Source organism: Erpetoichthys calabaricus, chromosome 8 (genome assembly GCF_900747795.2).
Source record: "Erpetoichthys calabaricus chromosome 8, fErpCal1.3, whole genome shotgun sequence".
NCBI classification, from domain to species: Eukaryota; Metazoa; Chordata; class Cladistia; order Polypteriformes; family Polypteridae; genus Erpetoichthys; species Erpetoichthys calabaricus.
The window spans coordinates 192,797,893-192,819,691 of record NC_041401.2 but is presented as its reverse complement, the minus strand read 5'-3'; the positions used below and the strand labels follow the sequence as shown (position 1 = coordinate 192,819,691).

General features: G+C 36.5%; 2 protein-coding genes across 2 annotated transcripts in view; both read right to left on the bottom strand.

Annotated features, from left to right (window-relative positions):
- The window catches only part of LOC114656800 (RNA-binding protein 44-like), a 31,983-nt gene extending 27,459 nt beyond the window's left edge, over window positions 1-4,524 (bottom strand). Inside the window, exons 1-3 of the mRNA XM_051930321.1 lie at window positions 4,374-4,524; window positions 4,091-4,249; window positions 1,390-1,445 (exon numbers count right to left, since the gene is read on the bottom strand). Coding sequence (XP_051786281.1) covers window positions 1,390-1,445; window positions 4,091-4,219 — 185 coding nt within the window. The 5' untranslated portion in view covers window positions 4,220-4,249; window positions 4,374-4,524. The remainder of the gene's footprint in view (window positions 1-1,389; window positions 1,446-4,090; window positions 4,250-4,373) is intronic.
- A 1,433-nt stretch (window positions 4,525-5,957) lies between these two features.
- rbm44 (RNA binding motif protein 44) lies at window positions 5,958-21,238 on the bottom strand. The gene is made up of 6 exons (XM_051931278.1): window positions 21,226-21,238; window positions 17,438-17,486; window positions 13,329-13,435; window positions 10,196-10,270; window positions 7,799-7,859; window positions 5,958-6,072 (listed from the first exon to the last, which is right to left on the bottom strand). Exons 1-6 carry the CDS (start codon window positions 21,236-21,238, stop codon window positions 5,973-5,975), a joined length of 405 nt encoding a protein of 134 aa, XP_051787238.1. The 3' UTR covers window positions 5,958-5,972.
- Window positions 21,239-21,799: the final 561 nt, after the last annotated feature.

The following is a 21,799-nucleotide window of genomic DNA, read 5'->3' as shown; positions in this document are numbered from 1 at the left end:
ATTCTGTCTCGTGACGAATAAAAGGGACGGCCTGATTGGCGTCCCAAACTTTTGACTGATTTCATTCTGTCCTTCCACCGCCTGACCACTATATATAAATTAGACCTTTAACCCACATTTTTCAGAAATTACTTTGTACTAAGAGCTACTTCTTATTTGGGAAGATAAACTGTGTTGAATTATATAAAAAAAATCACTGGATTGAAGTAGGTAATGCTATCATTTGGAATCATGGATAAGTGCTACTGCGGATATTCTTTGAAATTTTGTTAAACTATTGGAATAAAAATATAATTAACAAGCTGTTGAACTTTACAGATAATGCTAAAGTACATACAACATAGGTTACATTAGTGTCAGCAAGATCAATAAAGATAGACCTGGGTGTGTGTTACTAAATAGCTATAATAGTGTCAAAGAATGTACTGAGAAAGGCCTCTGGACTTATTCTAAATTGAGGAGTATGAGCTATAAGGAAACAAAGTAGCTGAATCATTTCAGTTTAAGTAAACCAAGATTAGGAAGTGATAAAACAGAACTACTTAAAATTATGAAAGAAGATGACAGAGTTGATGCCAACTTGTACTTCAACTGTACACATTTAAGCTGACGGGAAATGTATATGTGAATCTGATGTCATCGCTGGACAATTCCCCTACAAAATGGAGTTATGTCATTTAATAAATTATTGTTTATCATGGTGCCAATGAGTGGTGACATGTTGCATGTAAAAATTTCACTGTACTCTGTACATCTAACACTACTACTGCTATGCTCTGTCAAAAATGATTCCATTGGACAATGCAACTACATGGGTAAAGTTGCCAGGAAAGTTTTTGAAACACTACTTCATGTTCTAAAAAGCTCTTCTTGCATTACTAATTTATTATTTGTTTATGCAAGCCATATATTCAAAATGTCTGTGTGAATTTATCTTTTTAAAAGGTAAGTAACCAGTATTAAAATGTTCATACTCCACCCCCCAATACCCCCCTTTTTGGCTTATCCTTATTCCCAAGCTTATTGTTGAGGTGTTCTTTGCATAATGTGTTTCTTTTATTTGCACAGTCATACAAAATCAGTGCATGGACCAAAAGGAACAGAGAGAAGAAAAAAGTGTACTATGCTATATTTGGCTTCAAAAAAAATTGTATCTGTAACATGGGCATTGAGGTTTGTAAAACAATTTTTTTTTTTTTTAACCATTTTGCCTAAAGATATTCTCATTACCAATTTTTATTTATTTTTATTGCCGATTCTTTTAAGGGAAACATAGGCAGCCAGTATCTTGAAAACATTCAGGGTGTGATTAAACAAAATTGGGTTATGTTAAAAGTGTAAAATTTCACTTTGGCCTGGTACCATCCAAATAATTATACCATAACTTACCCATCACTTTTTGTCCCCTCAAGTCCCTGACTAATCAATACTCGATTCTCCAATTCCTACAAAACAATAGCATCAGAATTTTAAAATAGTTACTGATGAACTCAAAATTTACATATGTAATACTGAATCTATGTTCAGTATTACTTGGTATAATCTGCTAAGCAGGCAGAATTGATACATCAAAAATCAACTACAAAATATCACATCTTTACTAGTGTACATTAATATATGTTTTGAAGTGAACATGTACACAACAGAATACCACATTGACAAAGAATCTGTACAAATGGAGAAAAACAAAATGTTCTATTGACAAAATGCAGTGTTATGAAAAAACAGCAGGCCAGAAAGCAGCTATTGCAAAGATTATTATTTAAATTGAGTTTATCCATAATTAGATTTTACAGCTGATGACTGACACAAATGGGAACAGTAACCAGAACTAGATTTTAATAGAAACAGGTAAACATCTTCAGATATGTATAAGAATTTAAAAGAAGCACTTTAACACTGTAAATTAAGAAAACATGTTGAGCTTTTTGTTTCTAAATTCAGCAGTGTTGGGATTAAGATTTTGTTTTCTAGAGTGTCTTCAATACTATCCAGGTATACCTGTTCAGGGGTAAATACACCGACATGCAGGTGGAAGAGCCTACAGTGTCCTCGCTAATTGACTAGCTGTTGGACCAACCACAGTTTGTGAGACTCAATGACTATGTTTCTGATATGGATGTGACCAAAAGTGTAGAGCCACAAAGAACAGTCCTGTCTCCATTTCTGTTAACGCTGTACACACACACACACCACACCACACACAAAAAAACTGAGAAAGCACATGTACATAAGTATTCACAGCCTTTCCCATGAACCTCAAAATTGAGCTCAGGTCCATCCTGTATCCCCTGATCATCCTTGAGATGTTTCTGCAGCTTCATTGGAGTCCACTTGTGGTAAATTCAGTTGACTGGACATGATTTGGAAAGGCACATACCTGTTTATATAAGGTCCCACAGTTAACAGTTCATGTCAGAGCACAAACCAAGCATGAAGTCAAAGGAATTGTCTGTAGACCTCCGAGACAGGACTGTCTTGAGGCACAAATCTGGGGAAGGTTACAGAAAAATTTCTGCTGCTTTGATGGTCCCAATGAGCACAGTGGCCTCCATCATCTGTAAGTGGAAGAAGTTCGAAACCACCAGGACTCTTCCTAGAGCTGGCCGGCCATCTAAACTGAGCGATCGGGGGAGAAGGGCCTTAGTCAGGGAGGTGACCAAGAACTCGATGGTCACTCTGTCAGAGCTCCAGAGGTCCTCTGTGGAGAGAGGAGAACCTTCCAGAAGGACAACCATCTCTGCAGCAATCCACCAATCAGTCCTGTATGGTAGAGTGGCCAGACGGAAGCCACTCCTTAGTAAAAGGCACATGGCAGCCCGCCTGGTGTTTGCTAAAAGGCACCTGAAGGACTCTCAGACCATGAGAAAGAAAATTCTCTGGTCTGATGAGACAAACATTGAACTCTTTGGTATGAATGCCAGGCGTCACATTTGGATGAAACCAGGCACCGCTCATCACCAGGCCAATACCATCCCTACAGTGAAGCATGGTGGTGGCAGCATCATGCTGTGGGGATGTTTTTCAGCGGCAGGGACTGGGAGACTAGTCAGGATAAAGGGAAAGATGACTGCAGCAATGTACAGAGACATCCTGGATGAAAACCTGCTCCAGAGTGCTCTTGACCTCAGACTGGGGCGACGGTTCATCTTTCAGCAGGACAACGACCCTAAGCACACAGCCAAGATATCAAAGGAGTGGCTTCAGGACAACTCTGAGAATGTTCTTGAGTGGCCCAGACTTGAATCTGATTGAACATCTCTGGAGAGATCTTAAAATGGCTGTGCACCAACACTTCCCATCCAACCTGATGGAGCTTGAGAGGTGCTGCAAAGAGGAATGGGCGAAACTGGCCAAGGATAGGTGTGCCAAGCTTGTGACATCATATTCAAAAAGACTTGAGGCTGGAATTGCTGCCAAACGTGCATCGACAAAGTATTGAGCAAAGGCTGTGAATACTTATGTATATGTGATTTCTCAGTTTTTTTATTTTTAATAAATTTGCAAAAACCTCAAGTAAACTTTTTTCACGTTGTCATTATGGGGTGTTGTGTGTAGAATTCTGAGGAAAAAAATGAATTTAATCCATTTTGGAATAAGGCTGTAACATAACAAAATGTGGAAAAAGTGATGCACTGTATGTAACATTAAGCACTGCCAAGAGAAAGTCTCTCTCCTTTGTCCCAACATAACGTAAGATGCATCCTGTTCTAACAGATAAGAGCAGTGTGTGTCAGGATAAGCCAATCACACCAACTAGAGTTTAAAAGGAGGTAAAACAAAACACATTCCTGTAAAATTTGCTTGTGTCTTACTGAATTACAAAACGTGCAATTGTGTGACGGTCAGCTCTTTTTGTATCAATGTCTTTACCACTTTACACCATTAATGAATACTAGCATCAGCCCGAATATTTCATAAACCTGCATTTTTTAATCACCTGGTAATAAATGTACAAATGTGCCTCAAATAATCCCTGGCAATTACTAGCACTGTTCTTTTGCACTCAAGACTAATCTAAGTTTCTCTGGGACTCTAAAAGACAACAGACCTGAATTAAAATGTGCAAATATGATCTCTTTGTACTTACCATGTTATCATCTGTTTTCAAAGTTCTTTCAATGGCCATTTCTATATTTTTCCTCATGTTGGCTGTCAGGTTTTCATTAGCACAACGCTCCAAGGAAGTAGGAGCAACACCACCTGAATTACTAGGCATTTCTGACTTTATGCACTTTTCTTCTGTTGTCTGACAGTAAAAATACAGGAAAAAACTATTACATAACTGAAACTGGGGAGGTTATAAGAGGCTCAGCTTTACAATCTAATATTTATAGTTTAGATTCTCACTGAAAGTTTTAGGTTTCACTTACTTCCCAACTGAAAACTTCTTCCTTTGCATAATTAATTTGGGAGATCTGTTCACATTTGAAAGAAAATTCCTCGGATAAATCACAACATTCAAAGCAGTGACTGGCTGATACTTCACCAGAGCAGCATAAACCTTTAACTTTAATTTCCTGAAACGCATTCACACTTGTGTCTGAAACAGAAATAAAGAATGGAAAAAAAACTAAAATAAATTATACTTAATACAAGTACTAATACAGTACAAGTACAAGTACTATATACTGTCTAATGGGTAGCCTAAAGAACTCAAAAAAAAAAAAAAAAAAAAAAAAAAGGTGAGGTTTTGTTGGAGGACCGCAATTTAAAGCACCACCCCTCCTCTTTGATGCACTTTAGACTCTGCAGTGAACAAACCTCTATACCCTCCCCCCTTCCACCACTTTGACATGTTGCAGACTACGCAGGGTACAGCAAATTTCAATGCACGCAATAATGCATGTACAACCATGGTGGACTTGGTAGTGGAGGGGTTATGTGGATAGTGGCGTAGCTCAAGGTCGTGGCGAGGTGGTGTTTTAATTTGCCGCCCTCCAACATATCTGAATATGTTAACCTACTTAAATAGAAAATTAAAATGACTTATAGAGAAAAATTAAGATATATTTTGCAGACTTATTTATATATAGAGAAACAGCAATAATTTTTCACATATTATTTATAAGCATCAACTAAACAAATATAGTATAGATGCACTGATAAGCTGTATTTTCTTATTATTAGCTTAATATAATTATGCTGCAAAAACCAGAACCAGTGTAGTGTACAAATGATAGGTGGGGATGTTTTCTGCGCAGAGCAAGAACGCATTTGAATTGATAACGAAACAAAATTCTAAATTGTTATTTATCTTCTTAGAAACTATTATCGGTGTAATGTTTATTTTTGTTATTGCTTCATAAATTTCAACTGCTGTATACGATGCAGTCACAGAAGGACAATCTAACATTAAACTGGAGACTATGACCCTTTCATTCTCTTACCATCCAAATTAAATTAATTTGGAGCCAGCTGAAATGCCACGTGTGTGATCACATGAGTGTGATAACTGATGTATGGTAGCAGGAATGTAGGAAAGTAAACATATCATGTGTGGCAATCATTCTGAGATGATGAGTTTAGATGTGATCAGATTTCTTTGTGAAGTAATGTTGTCTGGTGTTACTCCAAGTAATGCTACTAGTGAATCAGACGTTAACTGTAAATCAAGTTATCTGACAAATAAGCAACAACCCCCACTCCACCAATTAATGGATGTAAAGATTTCCTAAAACACATGACCTTGCAAGGCAGGAGCTCAAACACAGATCAACAGTTTAGATCTTGTCCTGGAACTATTTTAGATAATTTTAGTCAAGATGTCAAAGATTTCAACTTTTATCACAACACTACAGGGATGAAAATTAAAAGTTCTAGTAAAAAAAAATTGTTCCAGTAGATAAACTTAAGTTGCTGTCTGAAATATGCATTGTTCCCATAATAGTCCTGTGCAACAGTTAGGGAAAAATCACTATGCAAATAATGTAGCTGCATTTTTGATTTGGGACAAGAACAAAAAGCAAATACTAACCAGCACTACTTGATAGATGTGAAGATTTCTCTTTTGGTAGATCGAAGCCAGTATGTTTTGCTCCAACATCCACATCCATCTTCTTGTGACAAGCTCTGCATGAAAGAAATCGAGAGTTCTATTTTTGGGATCTGGAAAATTTTTTAATTAAAAAAGAGACAAATCTAATAGTACTTGTAACAACAAAAACATTGTAAAATTAAACTCCAAATTAATACAGATTACAGTTATTTCCAACATTACAGATGAGTTCATTCAAAGTCATGTTCAGGTTCGGTTGACTGGTGACTCTATTCATGACTGACGTGAGTAAAGGTTTGTTATATGCTTTACTTTCTTTCAATCCCTGTTGTAACCAGTTTGTCAAAAAGCAATAAAACAATTTAAGCTTTTAATAACTGCTCCTGGCTTGCTTTACACTGGAGATGTTTAACTTGGAAAGGAGTTGCTGCTTTCTTACAATAAAAACTGCCGAAAGTCACCTGCCTATGCTAGCATGTCTTGTGATCAGAGAACCCACCCTGGACATAGTGTTTGTGCAGTCATATATGAAATGGGACAAGTATAAGCTTTCTTTCATAGCATCATTTTCTGGCATGACCATTGGGGATTAAGAAACCTCTTTAATAACTCTTCAAAATGACCTTATGAAGAAAAACCTAAAAAAAATATCACAAATTCAAATTCCTCCTTTACATATTTGCGTCATTTTTAATTTGTCAAGTCAGCACTGACATATACTAGCATTACTTTGACAGCTAACAAAGCATTACATTGAAGAAAAAAAAAAATCTTTTTGCTGAAAATATTTGCTGTCAATGATTCTACAGAAACACATTTGATAACTTCATATATTGGATGCTCTTGCACAATTACTTCAGAATGGAAAATGTCCATTAATCCATACATTTACATTTTGTTATGCTGATTACATGTCATAGTCATGGAGAATTGTAAAGTACGAAAAATAATTTTGAACTTTAACTTAATACATTTCTTAGTTCATGTATTCCACTATAAAGGTGGGAAGTGGGTCCAAATAGAAACTAGGCAAGGTGTGAAGTAATCCTAGAGGAGATGCTAGTACTGCGGCGGGCTGGCGCCCTGCCCAGGGTTTGTTTCCTGCCTGGCGCCCTGTGTTGGCTGGGATTGGCTCCAGCAGACCCCCGTGACCCTGTAGTTAGGATATAGCGGGTTGGATAATGGATGGATGGATGGAGATGCCAGTACATTACAGGGGATTTTATAAAATGTTTTACTAGACAAAGAGCCCGTTTCGACAACGTATGATGAAACGGACACGAGTGGAATAGTAATAAGTATAAGCACCACAAACCTGATATAGGTGTATTGAATGAATGCGTAATTGAATCAGAATGTGTAATTAGGCCTCGAGCTGTAGTCGAAATCGCCTTTCAGGCCTCTAGAGCTTTAATCGAAGTCGCCTTTCTCTTTGAATTTTTGCGTCCGTAAAACCACCGCCTGCCGCGATGTTGGGGTTGGATGTCAGTCGAAGTCGCCTTTCTCTTTGAATTTTCGCGGCCGTAAATCCGTCGCCTGCCGCGATGTCGGTCTCGTAAGGTTTTTCTGGCAGCTGCGCATTCGGCTTCGGACGGCCGTGAATGAGTGAGGAGGCTGGCGAATTATATATAAGATTATGCCATGACCTGTCGAATTAGGGTGATTTGACAATATCAGCTTTGAAAAGGGACAAACCTCCACTAATGAACACAAAAAGATCTCATATAAATCAGTATGTGTTCCATGTCCATTAAAGCATGTACCATGAAAACTCAATGACTTCTAAATAACTGTTCTTACTTGCTTGGATCCTCATGCATTTCTTGTGGCATATTTTGGTTTGCATACATCCAGTTGGAATCTAAAAAAAAAGCCAAAGCAAATTTACTTCTGTATCAAGAGTAATGGAATGAAAGTGTGTATATTTAATATTCAGTATATAAATGTATTTATACATTTTATATACAGAGTTCATGTATATATATATATATATATATATATAATATATATATATATATACACACACACACACGTTTTAATATAGGTTAAGCCAAGGTAGGTTTAACAGAAGATTTAGCTATTGGAACCCTAAATTAAAGAACGATTACCATTACCAATTTTACCATTTATTTATTTAAAAATGCACATTCATACAACGTGATTATCTTCGTATATATGTCACAGTAACCAATGACTCCTCAAATACTGACTGTCACCTGTTACTCCAAAAATTTCAAATTTTGCAGTAGGGAAGGTTACGTGATTCAAAGTTTAAATAATAAAACATTTATTTAAATTTTGAGCTACCCAAGAGTAGGCTTCCACATAGTAACAGCTGATCAGCATGTGTTCAATAACCTTCTGTAGATTATACCATCTATATAATCACATACAAGAGGAACAATGCCTGCGAGATTGTTGATACAGACCACATCCTTGCCTTTGGGATAATCAGACAAGTGTATTGACACCAATTGATAAGAGCTTTGCAAAATGCGATCATGCAACTTCTTCGCCAGCTATTCTGTCTCACAGCCCACACAGAACTTTCTTTGGTACACATGTGTATTAGAATAGGCCATGAGCGAAAAACTACCATAACTGTTTACTGGAAAAAGGATCCTACAAAAACCTGATTGCATTAGTGTGCACACCGCTTTAATAATCCAGAATGCAGCGGTGTTCAGAATCAACCAATCACAATAAGCTTAACCTCAAATAGTAGTATACACCTGACATCAACTGAAGTGGCTCTGACTGAGCTCAGATAAAGTTTGCCAATTCCTGTAGGATTATTCCAATGTCCACTTGGTTGAAGCATACTCCAAAAGTCATGATGTGCAAAGAATTTTTAAAACCTGAATGGGATTTCATCATTGAGAGGTATCAATCAGGACAGGAGTACAAAAAAGTATCCAAAGCATTATCCGACGGAGCAAAGTGAAGACAGTCATCAACAAGTGGAGAAAATAAGGCTCAACTGTGACTCTACAAAGCTCAGGATATCCCTCCAAGACTGATGAGAAGACAAGGACAAAACTGGTCAAGGAGGTAACCAAGAGGCCTACAGCAACATTAAATGAGCTACAGGATTTTCTGGCAAATACTGTTCTTTTCCTACATGTGATAACAATCAGTAGTATTCTTTCTGTGTCTGGGTTGTGGGGTAGGGTAAGCCTTTTCTCACCCAAAAAAAATAAAAAAATAATCCAAGCCTGGCTGAGCTTGGCAAAAAGGTACACCAAGTCTCCCACAACCAGGTGGAAAAATGTATTATGCACTTAAGAACCAAGGTTTAACTATTTGGCCATAATTCCAAAAGGTATGTTTGGCACAAAAATAACAGCACATCATCAAAGAACACCATATCCAGAGTGAAGCATGGTGGAGGCAGCATCAGGCTTTGGGGCTGCTTTTCTTCATCTGGAACTGGGCTTTAGTCAAGGTGGATGGAATCATGAATAGCTCCAAGTATCAGTCTATTTTGGCACAAAACCTTCAACCACCTGCTAGGAAGCTGAAGAAACTCACCTTTCAGCATATATCAAAATTAAGAAAGCAATGGCTTCATCAAAGGAAGATCAATGTTCTGGAATGGCCCAGCCAGAACCCAGACCTTTAGTCAAATTGAAAATCTGTGGAGTGACTTGAAAAGAGCTGTGTACAGGAGATTCTCTCATAATTTGACATATCTAGATTTTTTTTTTTTGCAAGGTGGAAGGGGGTGTGTGGGAAATCACCAAGTCCAGATGTGCCAAACTGATAAGACTCTTACCCAAAAAAAAAACGAGTACTGTAATAAAATCAGTAAGTACTTCAACCAAGTGTGCACACTAATGCAACCAGCTTTTTGTACATTTTTTTCCTTTTTTCACTAAACAGTTTGACTTGTTTTCACTTTTCTGTAAGGATTACAACTTTGCAATAAAGGCTGAATAAGTAATCTGTAGACTTTTTATACCCACTGTTTTCTGGAAGAAATCAATCCATACTTCATAAATTGTCATATGGGCACTTCATCTGATTAAATAATTTTATGCTGTATTAAGTTAATTCCTGTTGCCATACAGTATTCTCCTGTCCAAGGTCAATGCTCTGTTTAGTTAAATTAATTTTGCACAATACTAAACACTAAAAGAATAAAAACACTTTCCCACAGATAAACAGGAAGAAACATTCATTAAATAAAAAACATACTTTTCACATAAACAATATCTTTATCCACTTGCAAATGTGAGTGTTTCTTCAAAAACTGCAGAAGTCCTCCTTCGTCTGTTTAAAAAAATAAAAATAAAATTAAGCTTTCAGGACCTAAAAACTATACCATGCAAGTTTAGAAATGATGATGGAGGTCTAGGAATATACTACATGAAGGTAACAAAAAAAAAATCAGTTTTAAGATATGAATAGATGCTTTGTGTAGATTTGGCAACACAGCATTTTCAGTCTTATGAATGCATATTTGACTGACTCATTCAGTCACTCACTCACTCGTCAACAAAACACCATTTTAGTTAAAAATATAGAATTTGGTAGGATTGTACATCTAGGGCACTAGGTACCCATTAAGAAAGGACAAAGATATGATCAGTATTTCAGAGTAATCTTGCCACAACAGAAAAACTAAAAAGCCCAAAATCTCAAAAATGCTTTGCCTGATTTGATTGAAATTTGGTGACATTATAGAAAAAAAGAAAATTAGCCAAGATGTGTTTTATTTGTCAAGAAATTAATCAATATTTACTAATAGTATGCCAACTTACATGCCCTTTGCTATGCTAACAGGGGGTTTTATGCAAACCAAGCACTCAACAGCAGTGATTCCAGTGCCACGCGAATAGCAGCAGTAACACACTGGTTAGACTAATGACTGAAGACAGGGCGGTGTCTTGACGGGACAAAAGAGAAGTCATCATGTTGTGAAACGGAAAGAAAAAAGTTTGGTGAAGCAAGACGGAAAGCTTAAATGGTCAGAAAATCCCATTTTTACTGTTGACCGTACTGGCTCTCATCTTGGTCGTCCAATCCACTCCTTCAACCTCCAGTCCCTGGTCACATCGCTATAATACAACTACAATACTCCAGCATCAGTCTTAGAACATGGTGCTTCTGTTTCCAATGGGGAAGCCACAGAAATTGTGTTGCAATGCTTGAAGCTACTTCTGGATATTCATATACTTTTGCATCTGTGGACTTTAAAGGGGGACCACAAATAACTGATTAAAAAACACAAAAAATACTGTACTTGGATGAACAACAAACATGAAAAATGTAAACACCTAATAATAATATATGCTTACATTTGACATTATTCCTACCCATGTCTATTCAAACTCTTTCCAGTAAAATTTTGATCTGCAAAGACCATCAACAAAAGCGAAACCATTAGGAAAAGCTGAATAAAGCAGAAATTGATCTAAAACATTGTTTTACTCATGGACAATTGTGTCTAGCATGATCACGAGTAAGTCACTCTGATGACCTAATAAAATTATTATTGTTTATTATTTGACTGGTGCTTTTATGTAAGGCTACTACAACATTTGTGATACATTTCTTTTAATTTTTCCCAATTGGAGCAGATGCAGGCGAGTGACTGGTCATGGTCACACATTGTCAACAACAGGATATAAATCCATAACCTCAATGTTCGACGTTCAAGGTCCAAAGCCTTAAACACTACACCACCTACCAATAATTTCATATTTAATGCACAAAACACTACAAATATTGAATACAAAAAAAGCACTTAAGTTACAAAAGTACTTCTGTAACTGAGGCCCCACTATCTTGCACAATTTCCATTGCAAAGCTGGTAACACAACTAGTCTTACAATAAAATGATATCTAAATAATAGTTAATATGGCTTCTGAGTTAAACCATTTTTTGATCATAATAAAAATTGATCAAAACATACAAGAGACTCAGGATGAAAGTACAATTTTTAACCTGTTCATCTATTTAAGATAAACAGTAACAAAACAAACATGACACTACTGTGGTTAATATAGAAAATGGATTCTCACATCCCTATTGCTGAAAATGCTAAATACAAATATTCTGAAAAAAAAACAAATGAATTCAGAGGGCCAATGACCAACTCAATGCATCATCACCTGCTCAGGGTGCATATTTGCCAGTCCTACAAGAAATGTTACATATCTAGTCAGTTGTTTAACAATGTGGACTGAACATATTCTGGCTCACAGGATACAGTGGTCTTGTCACATTTCTACTTGAATTTATAAGGTTTAAGATAATTGGTCAAGAGTTGTAACACATAACAAAAACTAATTAAAATTAGTTAAATGATCATTTATAAATAAAAGTAAACACATCACTTAATTTGGTAAACAGTAGGACTGAGTATTGGCACTAAAGTCCTGATTTGATGCACCAATTTGGTATTGATTTTATCTTGACTGAATTAGTGTGCACCGATAAATTTGAAGTGGTAGCTTTTTTAGAGATTACTCATAAAGAACATTAATGTAATGTGACAAATTTCAAAAACACTTTACTTGAAGGGTGTTACACATATTGACTTCATAATATGGTCTCCTTGTTTTAATATAATGCAAAGGCATCTACTTTATAAAACATCTATATCATCTTCTCATTCTATGTGAGGTAGTAATGTGCTTTTGCTGTGGAAAAACGTAACAGGCACATTAGTGACATCTACTGAATCATAACAAAAATGAAGATAAGCAAAAATCTATATATAGTAATTGAGCAGGACAGAATTCACAAGATCGATCTTGAGACTTAAAGAATCAATAATTGTTTAAATGAAATATAACTGATATTTTTACCCAGGCCTAGGAAACTGTAATTTCAGAAAATTTTAATTTAAAAATACTAAGTAGGTAGAAAAAAACAAATGTACTGTATTCTATGAGAGAAAGCTATTACAATTTTCAAGAGATTCTTTGCACAGAGAACACACTAGATGGCTATTTTTTAAGTTTAACGTCTGTGTGAAGTTTTAAAGTAACCTTTGACAACTTTTATCAGAATACAGTATCAAAGCGGTTGTCCTGGTCAATTAATGACTCCAATTATTCACTTTTCATTATATCTGGACAAACACATGGCTATATTGTAAGGAGTCTTTCTGAACTTCTTAATTCTGTGTGCAGTACACTGTATATTCATGACATGCTAAAAGAAATATTCTCTTAGAAGTTGCCCATTACTGAGGCTTATTATCTCACTGCTGTCTGTATACTGAAACTTGATGCTACACATTCACATGAAATATGATTTTTAAAATTGACTTGGATTTAAAAATTACTTATCCATCATTTTTCTCCAGTATGCCATTACCTTGTATAATCTTTCTGTCTTCAAATGGTAAATTAAGGTACCATTCAAGCAGTGTTTTTCCAGAAAGCTCCAAAAATCCATGCTTTACAATCAAAGACACCACATTCCTATTAAATTAAAAACAGTATGAAGGACAACAAAATACTTTCAAATGTATATATTTTACAACAATAAAATTGTGAAATATCATTTACTAGTAATGTTTCTCACTATTACTGGACTTTATCTAGAAAATTAATACAGTGCCAGTGCAGAGGAGTGATTTGAGGGAACTAAAGACCTACTGTTGATCTGTATATATTGAGTGAGAAACATGCAGAGACCAGCAAAAAGTAATTTAAAAAGTAAATAGGATTCCAAAGGGCATATCTGCCAGTAACTATGATGTATATTTAGAGTTTAAACATATTTAATGGCGATTTTTTTCCCTAGCACTAATAAAATTCAACCACACAAAAGTTCAGTATGAAAGTCTTAAATGAAGTAACTTGTTTATAAGAATAGAATATTTTTACTTGACACAATTCTCACACTTTTACTCCTGAAACTGTCACTTTCTCAGTTCATTCAGTCTTGCTAATACTGCATTCCTAAAGTGTCATGTGAAAAGGTTTTAGTGTCAAATAGGAGAAAAATAAATCTAATTGCAAAGACAGCTTATTGATCAATCTTAATTTTACAGTCTAGTACAATGAATTCAATTACCCACCACCCTGCTGAGGATAAACGGGTTTGAAAATGGATGCACGGATTACACAGTGGATTCAGAAAGCATTTAGATCCCATCACACTTTACTGTCAGTCAGGTCAGGAAGAACGCACTGGTACAGTGCATTGCTGCACTTACCACACAACAAAACAGTTTGTAACCCCAGTTGGCAACCGCTCAGACAGACACATGGACCAGTCCTACCCTCCGGAAATGACCATCTTTTTGCCGCAGCCAGGTGTCATGTGGGCATCCCCAAGCCAGACCACCCTTGGGGAACTGCATTACATAGCCAGAACTGACGCTCCCTCACAATGGAGGTAATGTGCCTCATTCAGGACTCTGTGAACAGTCGTTTGTTTGATATAAAGTCAAACCAGAGGTACCCAAGAATTTTCAAGAGACACCGCACCGAAGGCATCCACTCTTCGTCTCAGGTCACTGGACAGCATCCATGTCTTGCAACCACATAGCAAAACAGAAAGCACCAGGACTTTGAAGACTTGGACTTTTGTCCTTTTACAAAGACAACGGGAATGCTACACAGCCCTTTCCAGTGACCTCAGGACCCTCCATGGTCTCCCAATCCGTCTACTGACTTCATAGGAAGAGTCACCAGAGACATGAATGTCGCTGCTGAGGCAAGTAAACCTCTCGATGCAGTCAACACTTTCTTTACACAAACGGACACTGCTGATGGCCGTACCCAAGAAGGCCTGGATCTTGGTTGTTATCCTGGACACTCGCAAGCTTTAGACACTCAAGACTCCTCTCGAGCGCCCTGATCAGAGACTCCACTCACTCGGCAAAATCACAGCATTTTCGGCAAACTCAAAATCAGTGACTCTTTCATCACCAACAGTTGCCCCACAGCCGCTGGACCCTGCAATGCTGCTCAACACTCAATCCATGCAAGCACTAAACAGGGTAGTAGCAAGAACATACTACTAGCAGACTCCAGAATTAACTGGGAAAAGCACAGAGGCTCTGGCTCCACTCTGCACAACACTCATTGTACCAGTAAACCATGATATCCAGCAACTTTTTTGGGGGTGATCCTATAAAGACTTAAGATGTCCCACAGGTCAGCTCAATCAGCCATGTCAAACGCTTTACGAAAATAGACAAAGGCTGCAAAGAAACTTTGCTGATATTCACATTTGACTCAATCAGAACCCTCAATGCCAGGGAGCGTTCAATGACAGATTTCTTTGGCATTCAATGCTAGGTGAGCAAGTGATTACGGATCCTGTTGAGGTTGACCCTAGCAAGGACCCTGCTCAGCACCAAGAGCAGTATTACTGCTCTGTAGTTGCCATAATCCAGACAATCGCCCTTTCCTTTTCAGATAGGGATGCAAAATCCCATTTTCCACTCGGTTGGAATGAAGCCCGTCTCTCACATGGAACCAAAGATTTGCTTGCAATGCCAGGAGGACAGCCTTACCACCATCCTGGAGAAGTTCGCCCTGGAAATCAGAGACCCCTGCAGCATTCCCTACCCTCAGTTAATTCACCACCTGTGTAATCTCAGTGAGATTGGGTGGTTTAGAGCTAACTGGAGGATCAGCCTTAAGAATCATGGACCCAGAGATGTCCAACGTTCTAGCTGGAGGATCAGCTTTAAACAGCTCCTCAGTAGCCAGCCCAGCGGGACACAACTGCAGTATCATCTGAAAGACCCTTCCATCAGCTACCCTGACCACGACTCCGGGAGGAACAGATTCGGATATGCGTAATTCTTCAATTCCTCTGTAAGCATGGCATGTGTCACTGGCTCACAGATTCCTCCAACAAAAACTTCATTTATCAACCCTCATAGCCCTTGCAGCCATCCTTCTCAGTTCCCAGTACAGACCAGAGTTGCCATCAAAACTTTACCCAGACAAAGGGATGGAGAGTTGAATAAAATCATGTAATAATAATAAAAAAAAACAAAACACCATATCATCTGATCCATTAACATGGTATCAGTGACTAGTACTAGCCCTCAAAAAACCTGATTGGAGCATCTCTACCATGAACTCTGAAATTTGCACATGGAAATGGATAAAGTACTTTATTTGAAACCTATACTGCTATCTTGTAACAAAGTAAAAATACTCAAATACTGAAACCGCTTGCAAACAGAACAAATACGCAAGCTGATGATAACTTGCAACCATTAGATTAAGCATAATATGAACAGAAGGAAATAAGTTATTAGGATTTTGGAATATTTGCTTTTGCATTATGAGATCTTGGTGTGATCAAATAGAAAAATGCACCCAAACTAGCTAAATGATGACTCACGCATACAATAATTCATATCAGTGAGCTATAATTGTGTGTTGAAAATCACAAATATTGTAGCGACTCCGCTACGAGTACCATGGATGGGAGAGTACTAGGAAACAATATGTGGTGGTCATAGAAATGAGGACTGCCTGTCGGAGAGATCAGCAGGATTTTAACAGCTGGTGTCCTTTTTGTGTGGCACTCAGTGCTTTACAGGGGGACCAGAAACTTCCTCCTCCCTCACTCTAGCTCAGAATACTCCAATCTACAAGTTACTCATCCAATTAGCAGAAAAAGAAAAAAAATGGAGACAACACAGGTGGCATCATGTCCCTGCTCAATAAGTTTTTGGAATTTCAGATTAGGGACACTCAACCTGTACAACCAAACTCTGCTCGAACAACATCCAAATCAAATTATTACAGAGAAATACAATACTACTGGCCAAATATAACATCCTCTCTGATGGTGAATTTATTGGAGAAAAAAAAAATATTACCAAAAAATTGGTAAATTTCATGTAATTCTTTAGACACTATATTCAACAGCTCAAAATAATGCAGCCCCTTATTTATATCAATCCTTTAAGAGCAGAAATGTAGCTTAGAAAGAACTGAAGTCAATTTAATAGTATTAGAGCAAACAGATTTAATTAGTATACTTATAGTATACCAAATATCCTGTAACAAATATATAAATTAGGAAACCATTTGTATGAATTCTGTTTTAAATGCCTGGGGACGACTCCTATGAACCAAAATTATACCATTAGGCTGACTGGCACCCTTTACATTTGCCAAGTTTGATGGATGTTGCCATGTGTGAGGATATGTACTTTATTCTGGCTTTAATATTCTGTACCATACATTGATCATATTAGTATGTATTGAATAATTATGTAGATATTTCATTTTGTTTTAAGCTTCCCTGTTATATTCATAAATGTAGCATTATGGAGCTGTGAAGAAAGGAATAAATCTGACTCAGAAATAGAAAACAGGTTACATACTAATAAACTATGATTATATAAAATCTCACAGCATCAACAGGTCTCTTCTTTAACTCTCTCTCTTCTCTTGCCTTAATACATGAAAGTTTAAAAAATAAAAACTTGGATACTGTACCATCTCAAATGGATTCTTCTAGCTTTTAAAACAGCACTCACTGAAAATTCTACCAAAAAGATAAATGCACACAAATATTACATTTCTGAATCAGAATAAAAATGCCCAGCCTCTAAATTTAACAGACAGAACATTTAACAGAGAAAGAGAGAACAGCAAAAAAGGTAATGCATTAATACCATGAAAATGAATACTTGTTGAAAAAAACAAAAATAATCTCTGGAGTCTCTTTAAAGGTACATGAGAACACGCAAAAATATTTAAACATAACTTGCAATGACATTTTAATTTGTTGGACAATGATACTTGTATTATGAGAGTTGTTTGATAAGTACAGTAAATAGATACTTTATTAATCCCAAGGGGAAATTCACATACTCCTTATTACAAATAAGGAAGTTAAACACTTTTCTTCTTGGGGGGTTGAAGGCTTCAAAACATCTATAGAACATATTGCTTCTGTCTGAAATTGACCTGAGTAGGAGTAGGAATAAGAAGATACCCCAGGTTAAAAAAAAATTTCTTTTGAGACCTGGCTTCTGCTTTTGAGTTTGCTTTAAGACGACCTGGAATCTCCTATTTTTATGTTCTGGGCATCAATATATACAAACTTGTATTAAGCATAGCCAAAATGTATTGTTTCTGTATGTGCAGACGATCTGGCATTAGTAACCGTTACATTAGCCAGGAAACAGGAATATTCAGATCGATCGGCTGCTGATCTACACTGGCAGATTTTTTCAGCCCCTTATTTTCTAGGCTTTATGGCAATTTTGTTGCAGTGCTCCTTTATGCTAGCTATTACAGTAATTGAGCTAGTGCACATTTTTTTTGCTGCTTCCTACAGTGTAAACAAAGAGCAGCAAATTGAGGATTGTTATGCCTTTTCATTAAAAAAGTGGAGTAATAAAACTGAGAAAAAGGAATTGGAGGAGTCGTAGCTTTTCTTGACATCTGATTGCACAGGAAATTTAATCAATTCAGGCCTTTTAAATTTAGATATACAGAACTTTTATTTATTGTGTGTTTTGATTACAATGGGCACTGCGTTATTTTGAACTGCAAGCTTGTTTTAAGTGCAGCAGCTTACATTTTCAACTGGAAAAACAAAAGGTCAGTTTAACAGCAAAATGTGTTTTATAAACCTCTTAAGCATGTTACTCGTGTGTCTTCTTGATAAACAACTTATGAACATTGGATGCATTTGCAGCTTTTTTCCCCCCCAAGATTTGTACTGTGTTTATTGTTTGCTGCTGCATGTCATACTGCAGGTTTCAGTAAGAAAAGTGTACTACATAATTAATATGGTAATCTATATTTATAATTACACCTCAAGAATTACAAATATCTAGCTGATACACTGAAGAAAAAAAAAAACACCTGTATAAATATAGTAAATGAATATTTTAATAGCAAAAAAACTGTAGTGCAATTAATGATTAAAAAAAATTACAACCTAGCAGTGCATATATATTTACATTTAAGCAGTGTTTGTCGGTATCAATTAATTGATTGTGTGAGTATATATTGTTTTGCTGTTAGAGAAATTGTGAAAACTACCTTCTTTAAAATGAAGCTTTGCTTCAGATAGGTTTATTACAGGAGAAAAATGAAAGCTTATAATTATGAGAACCATTTTTTCATTTATGCCATATGTAGTATGGATACATTTTTGTACATATTTTAAGTATGTAATTTAAATTAGCATTTTTATGGTCACCAAACAATAAGCCTGCATAATTTCATTCTGTTAATAAAAAATGACCGATAACACCTGTGGTCTATAGTTCAATTATAAACACTAAATGGAGGACATAAGGCTTCTATGCATCTGGTTATGCAGGGACTCTCTAAAAAGTTTTTTCTCTATCCCTTTGAAAAAAAGGAATCGGTAACTGAATTGGCCAATCAAGTAACATGAAATTGGGGATCGGTATCACCTTAAAAAACCTGATGGGAGCTTACCTACCGTGAACCACACCTTTACATGCTATCCATAATTCTCCTTGCTATAACATACCATATGTAAAGGTATTGCAAGTACACTGTAGGAGAAATTTGCATTCTGGCTGATATTATAAATAAAATTACTAAAATATTTCTTCAATTGCAAGAGATTGAGACTGGTAATGGCAGCATTTGATAGTTGTAATCTGTTACATCCAATCAATCAATGATTTATTACATATCACAACTATGCTGAAAATGAAAATTATACAACCTCACTCAGAAGATCCGTGCTAGAGCTTGAAGAAAGAATGTATACTTTCTGTAGATTCTCAGATAATGTATGGAATTCAGTCCTAGATAGAATACAGTGCATTCTCAATTATCTAAATTGCATATATCTTGTTTGAAACAGACTGTCAAGCATCTCTTACCAGACTAGCCTCAGGGAAAGTCTTTATTAGACTACAATTTTCACCTTCCCAGGTATAACAATCAAATACTGGCAAAACTGGAGAAGGATAAAGCATTTGTGTTTGTTACATTTAGATCATTGAGCCACAAATAAAATGAGAGTGCCAAAGGGTAAAGAAAACAAGATCTGAAGACAACTAACAGAAGACTAAAATTGGCTTTGCTACTGTAGTACCTGAGCCTAATAGTCACTGTTGAAAGACATTCAAGAATAAACTACAAAGGTCCTGTTAATGATAGATTCGCTTGACAAGTGGTATGCTAGATGGAAAAATGTGCAACATTAAGTCACACTTAGCAGACAAAAGACTAGGAGCCATTCCCAAAACGTATGAACAAAGGTGCCAAGTGATTCCATATAACAGCAAAGGCAGAATGGACAGAGGGTCAAGGCATATGGTTGCGATTGACAATTTAAAACTAAGTGTACTGTATAGAGGAATTTCTGGGTGTAGTAGTTGTACTTTTATATACACAATTCCAAGACACATGGAATGGGGGTGTGGGGTGCGTTTAAAATGTCCACTGAAGAAGAGTGTAAACAAATGTCACCAATTGTAATTTAGGAGTAAGCTTGTTAAGATGGCAACAGACAAGTTTTATAGACAGAAGTGAAAAAAGATACAGCACATCAGAGGCTTTCAATACAAATTTTAGTTGGGAGTCAGAAAAATGAGGTTAAAGGAACAGAGGAGGAAATTTCCAGAGACTGCAACATAATGAGCCTGGTATCAAATATGTCACGTAAGGACTGTAAGTTTCTGCTGGACCAATGTGAAAAGAAAAACAGGTTGGTTTGCCCCAAGAACAGCTGGATTATGCTTGTGCCATTTTACCCAAGAATTTAAGCAAATTTCCTACCTTCCACCAGATTCTTTGTGCATATGACACATCTGAATTAACTATACAGGGTTCTGGTCTTCACTTTAATTTCAATCAATGTTAAAACCTTGCAAATGGCAGGCAACATTATGCCAAGCTCAACAGTTAACCAAAGGGGTTAAGCAGGAGGGAAGGAATATCCTGTGCTGGATTGATTACAGCTTCAAAGCCTAATGAGAAATCTGATGTTTTTTAAGAATAACAAAGTCAATTTTATACCCAGTTAGAGTGGAAAATGTAATGGCTTTTTTGTTCCACACAAAAGACTCAAGAGTTTTAATAAAGCACAAAGCTCCTTAACAACAAAGTTAGCCTAAAAAGCACTATGATGCATAAACAAGAAGTCTATTCAAAAATAGGAAGAAAAAGCTAAAAAAAAAAGAAAATTTGTACCAGACAAAGTTAGAACTTGTAATTTTATAAACAAGGCAACCATCTTTCATTCACTTCTCTGTACATAAGGAATGAATAGCCCACCTCTCTACCCCAGTTACTCATGTTTGACTATCCATAGAAAAATAATAATCAACCAATGCCTGTAATCATCCATCTCTAAGATTGGAATTTATGCCAAGTGGCTGAAGGTAGGAGGTCATATTAGTAAATGTCTGAAACATTTATACTGGACATTTTCATACGTGAAAGTAGCTCAAAGTGCTTTATAATATTACTTGATAAATAAATTACAAAAAGTAACCTATGAACTATTGGATATGGCAACCATTAATCCTAGCCACCAACAGTAATTTCAGTGGAGGAGACATTGTTTTCTTTGTGAGATGCTTCCATTATAGCTTGGCCACATCATTGCTGTCGATGGCTACTTCTTGCTTTTCCTACCACACAAGATCTCTTCATTATGAGGTATTACATCACATTATATAAAGCTGCCAGCTCTCCGTTTCAAGCATTTATGTACAGTTGAGAGACAAAGTCCCCATGGATAACCTTAAGTAATTAGAAGACTGGGCGATGTAAACATGAGACAAAATACAGCACAAGAGAAACACAGCAGAAAACCAAAAGTTCAATGTCACAGTCTAAAAGAAATTCAACAAC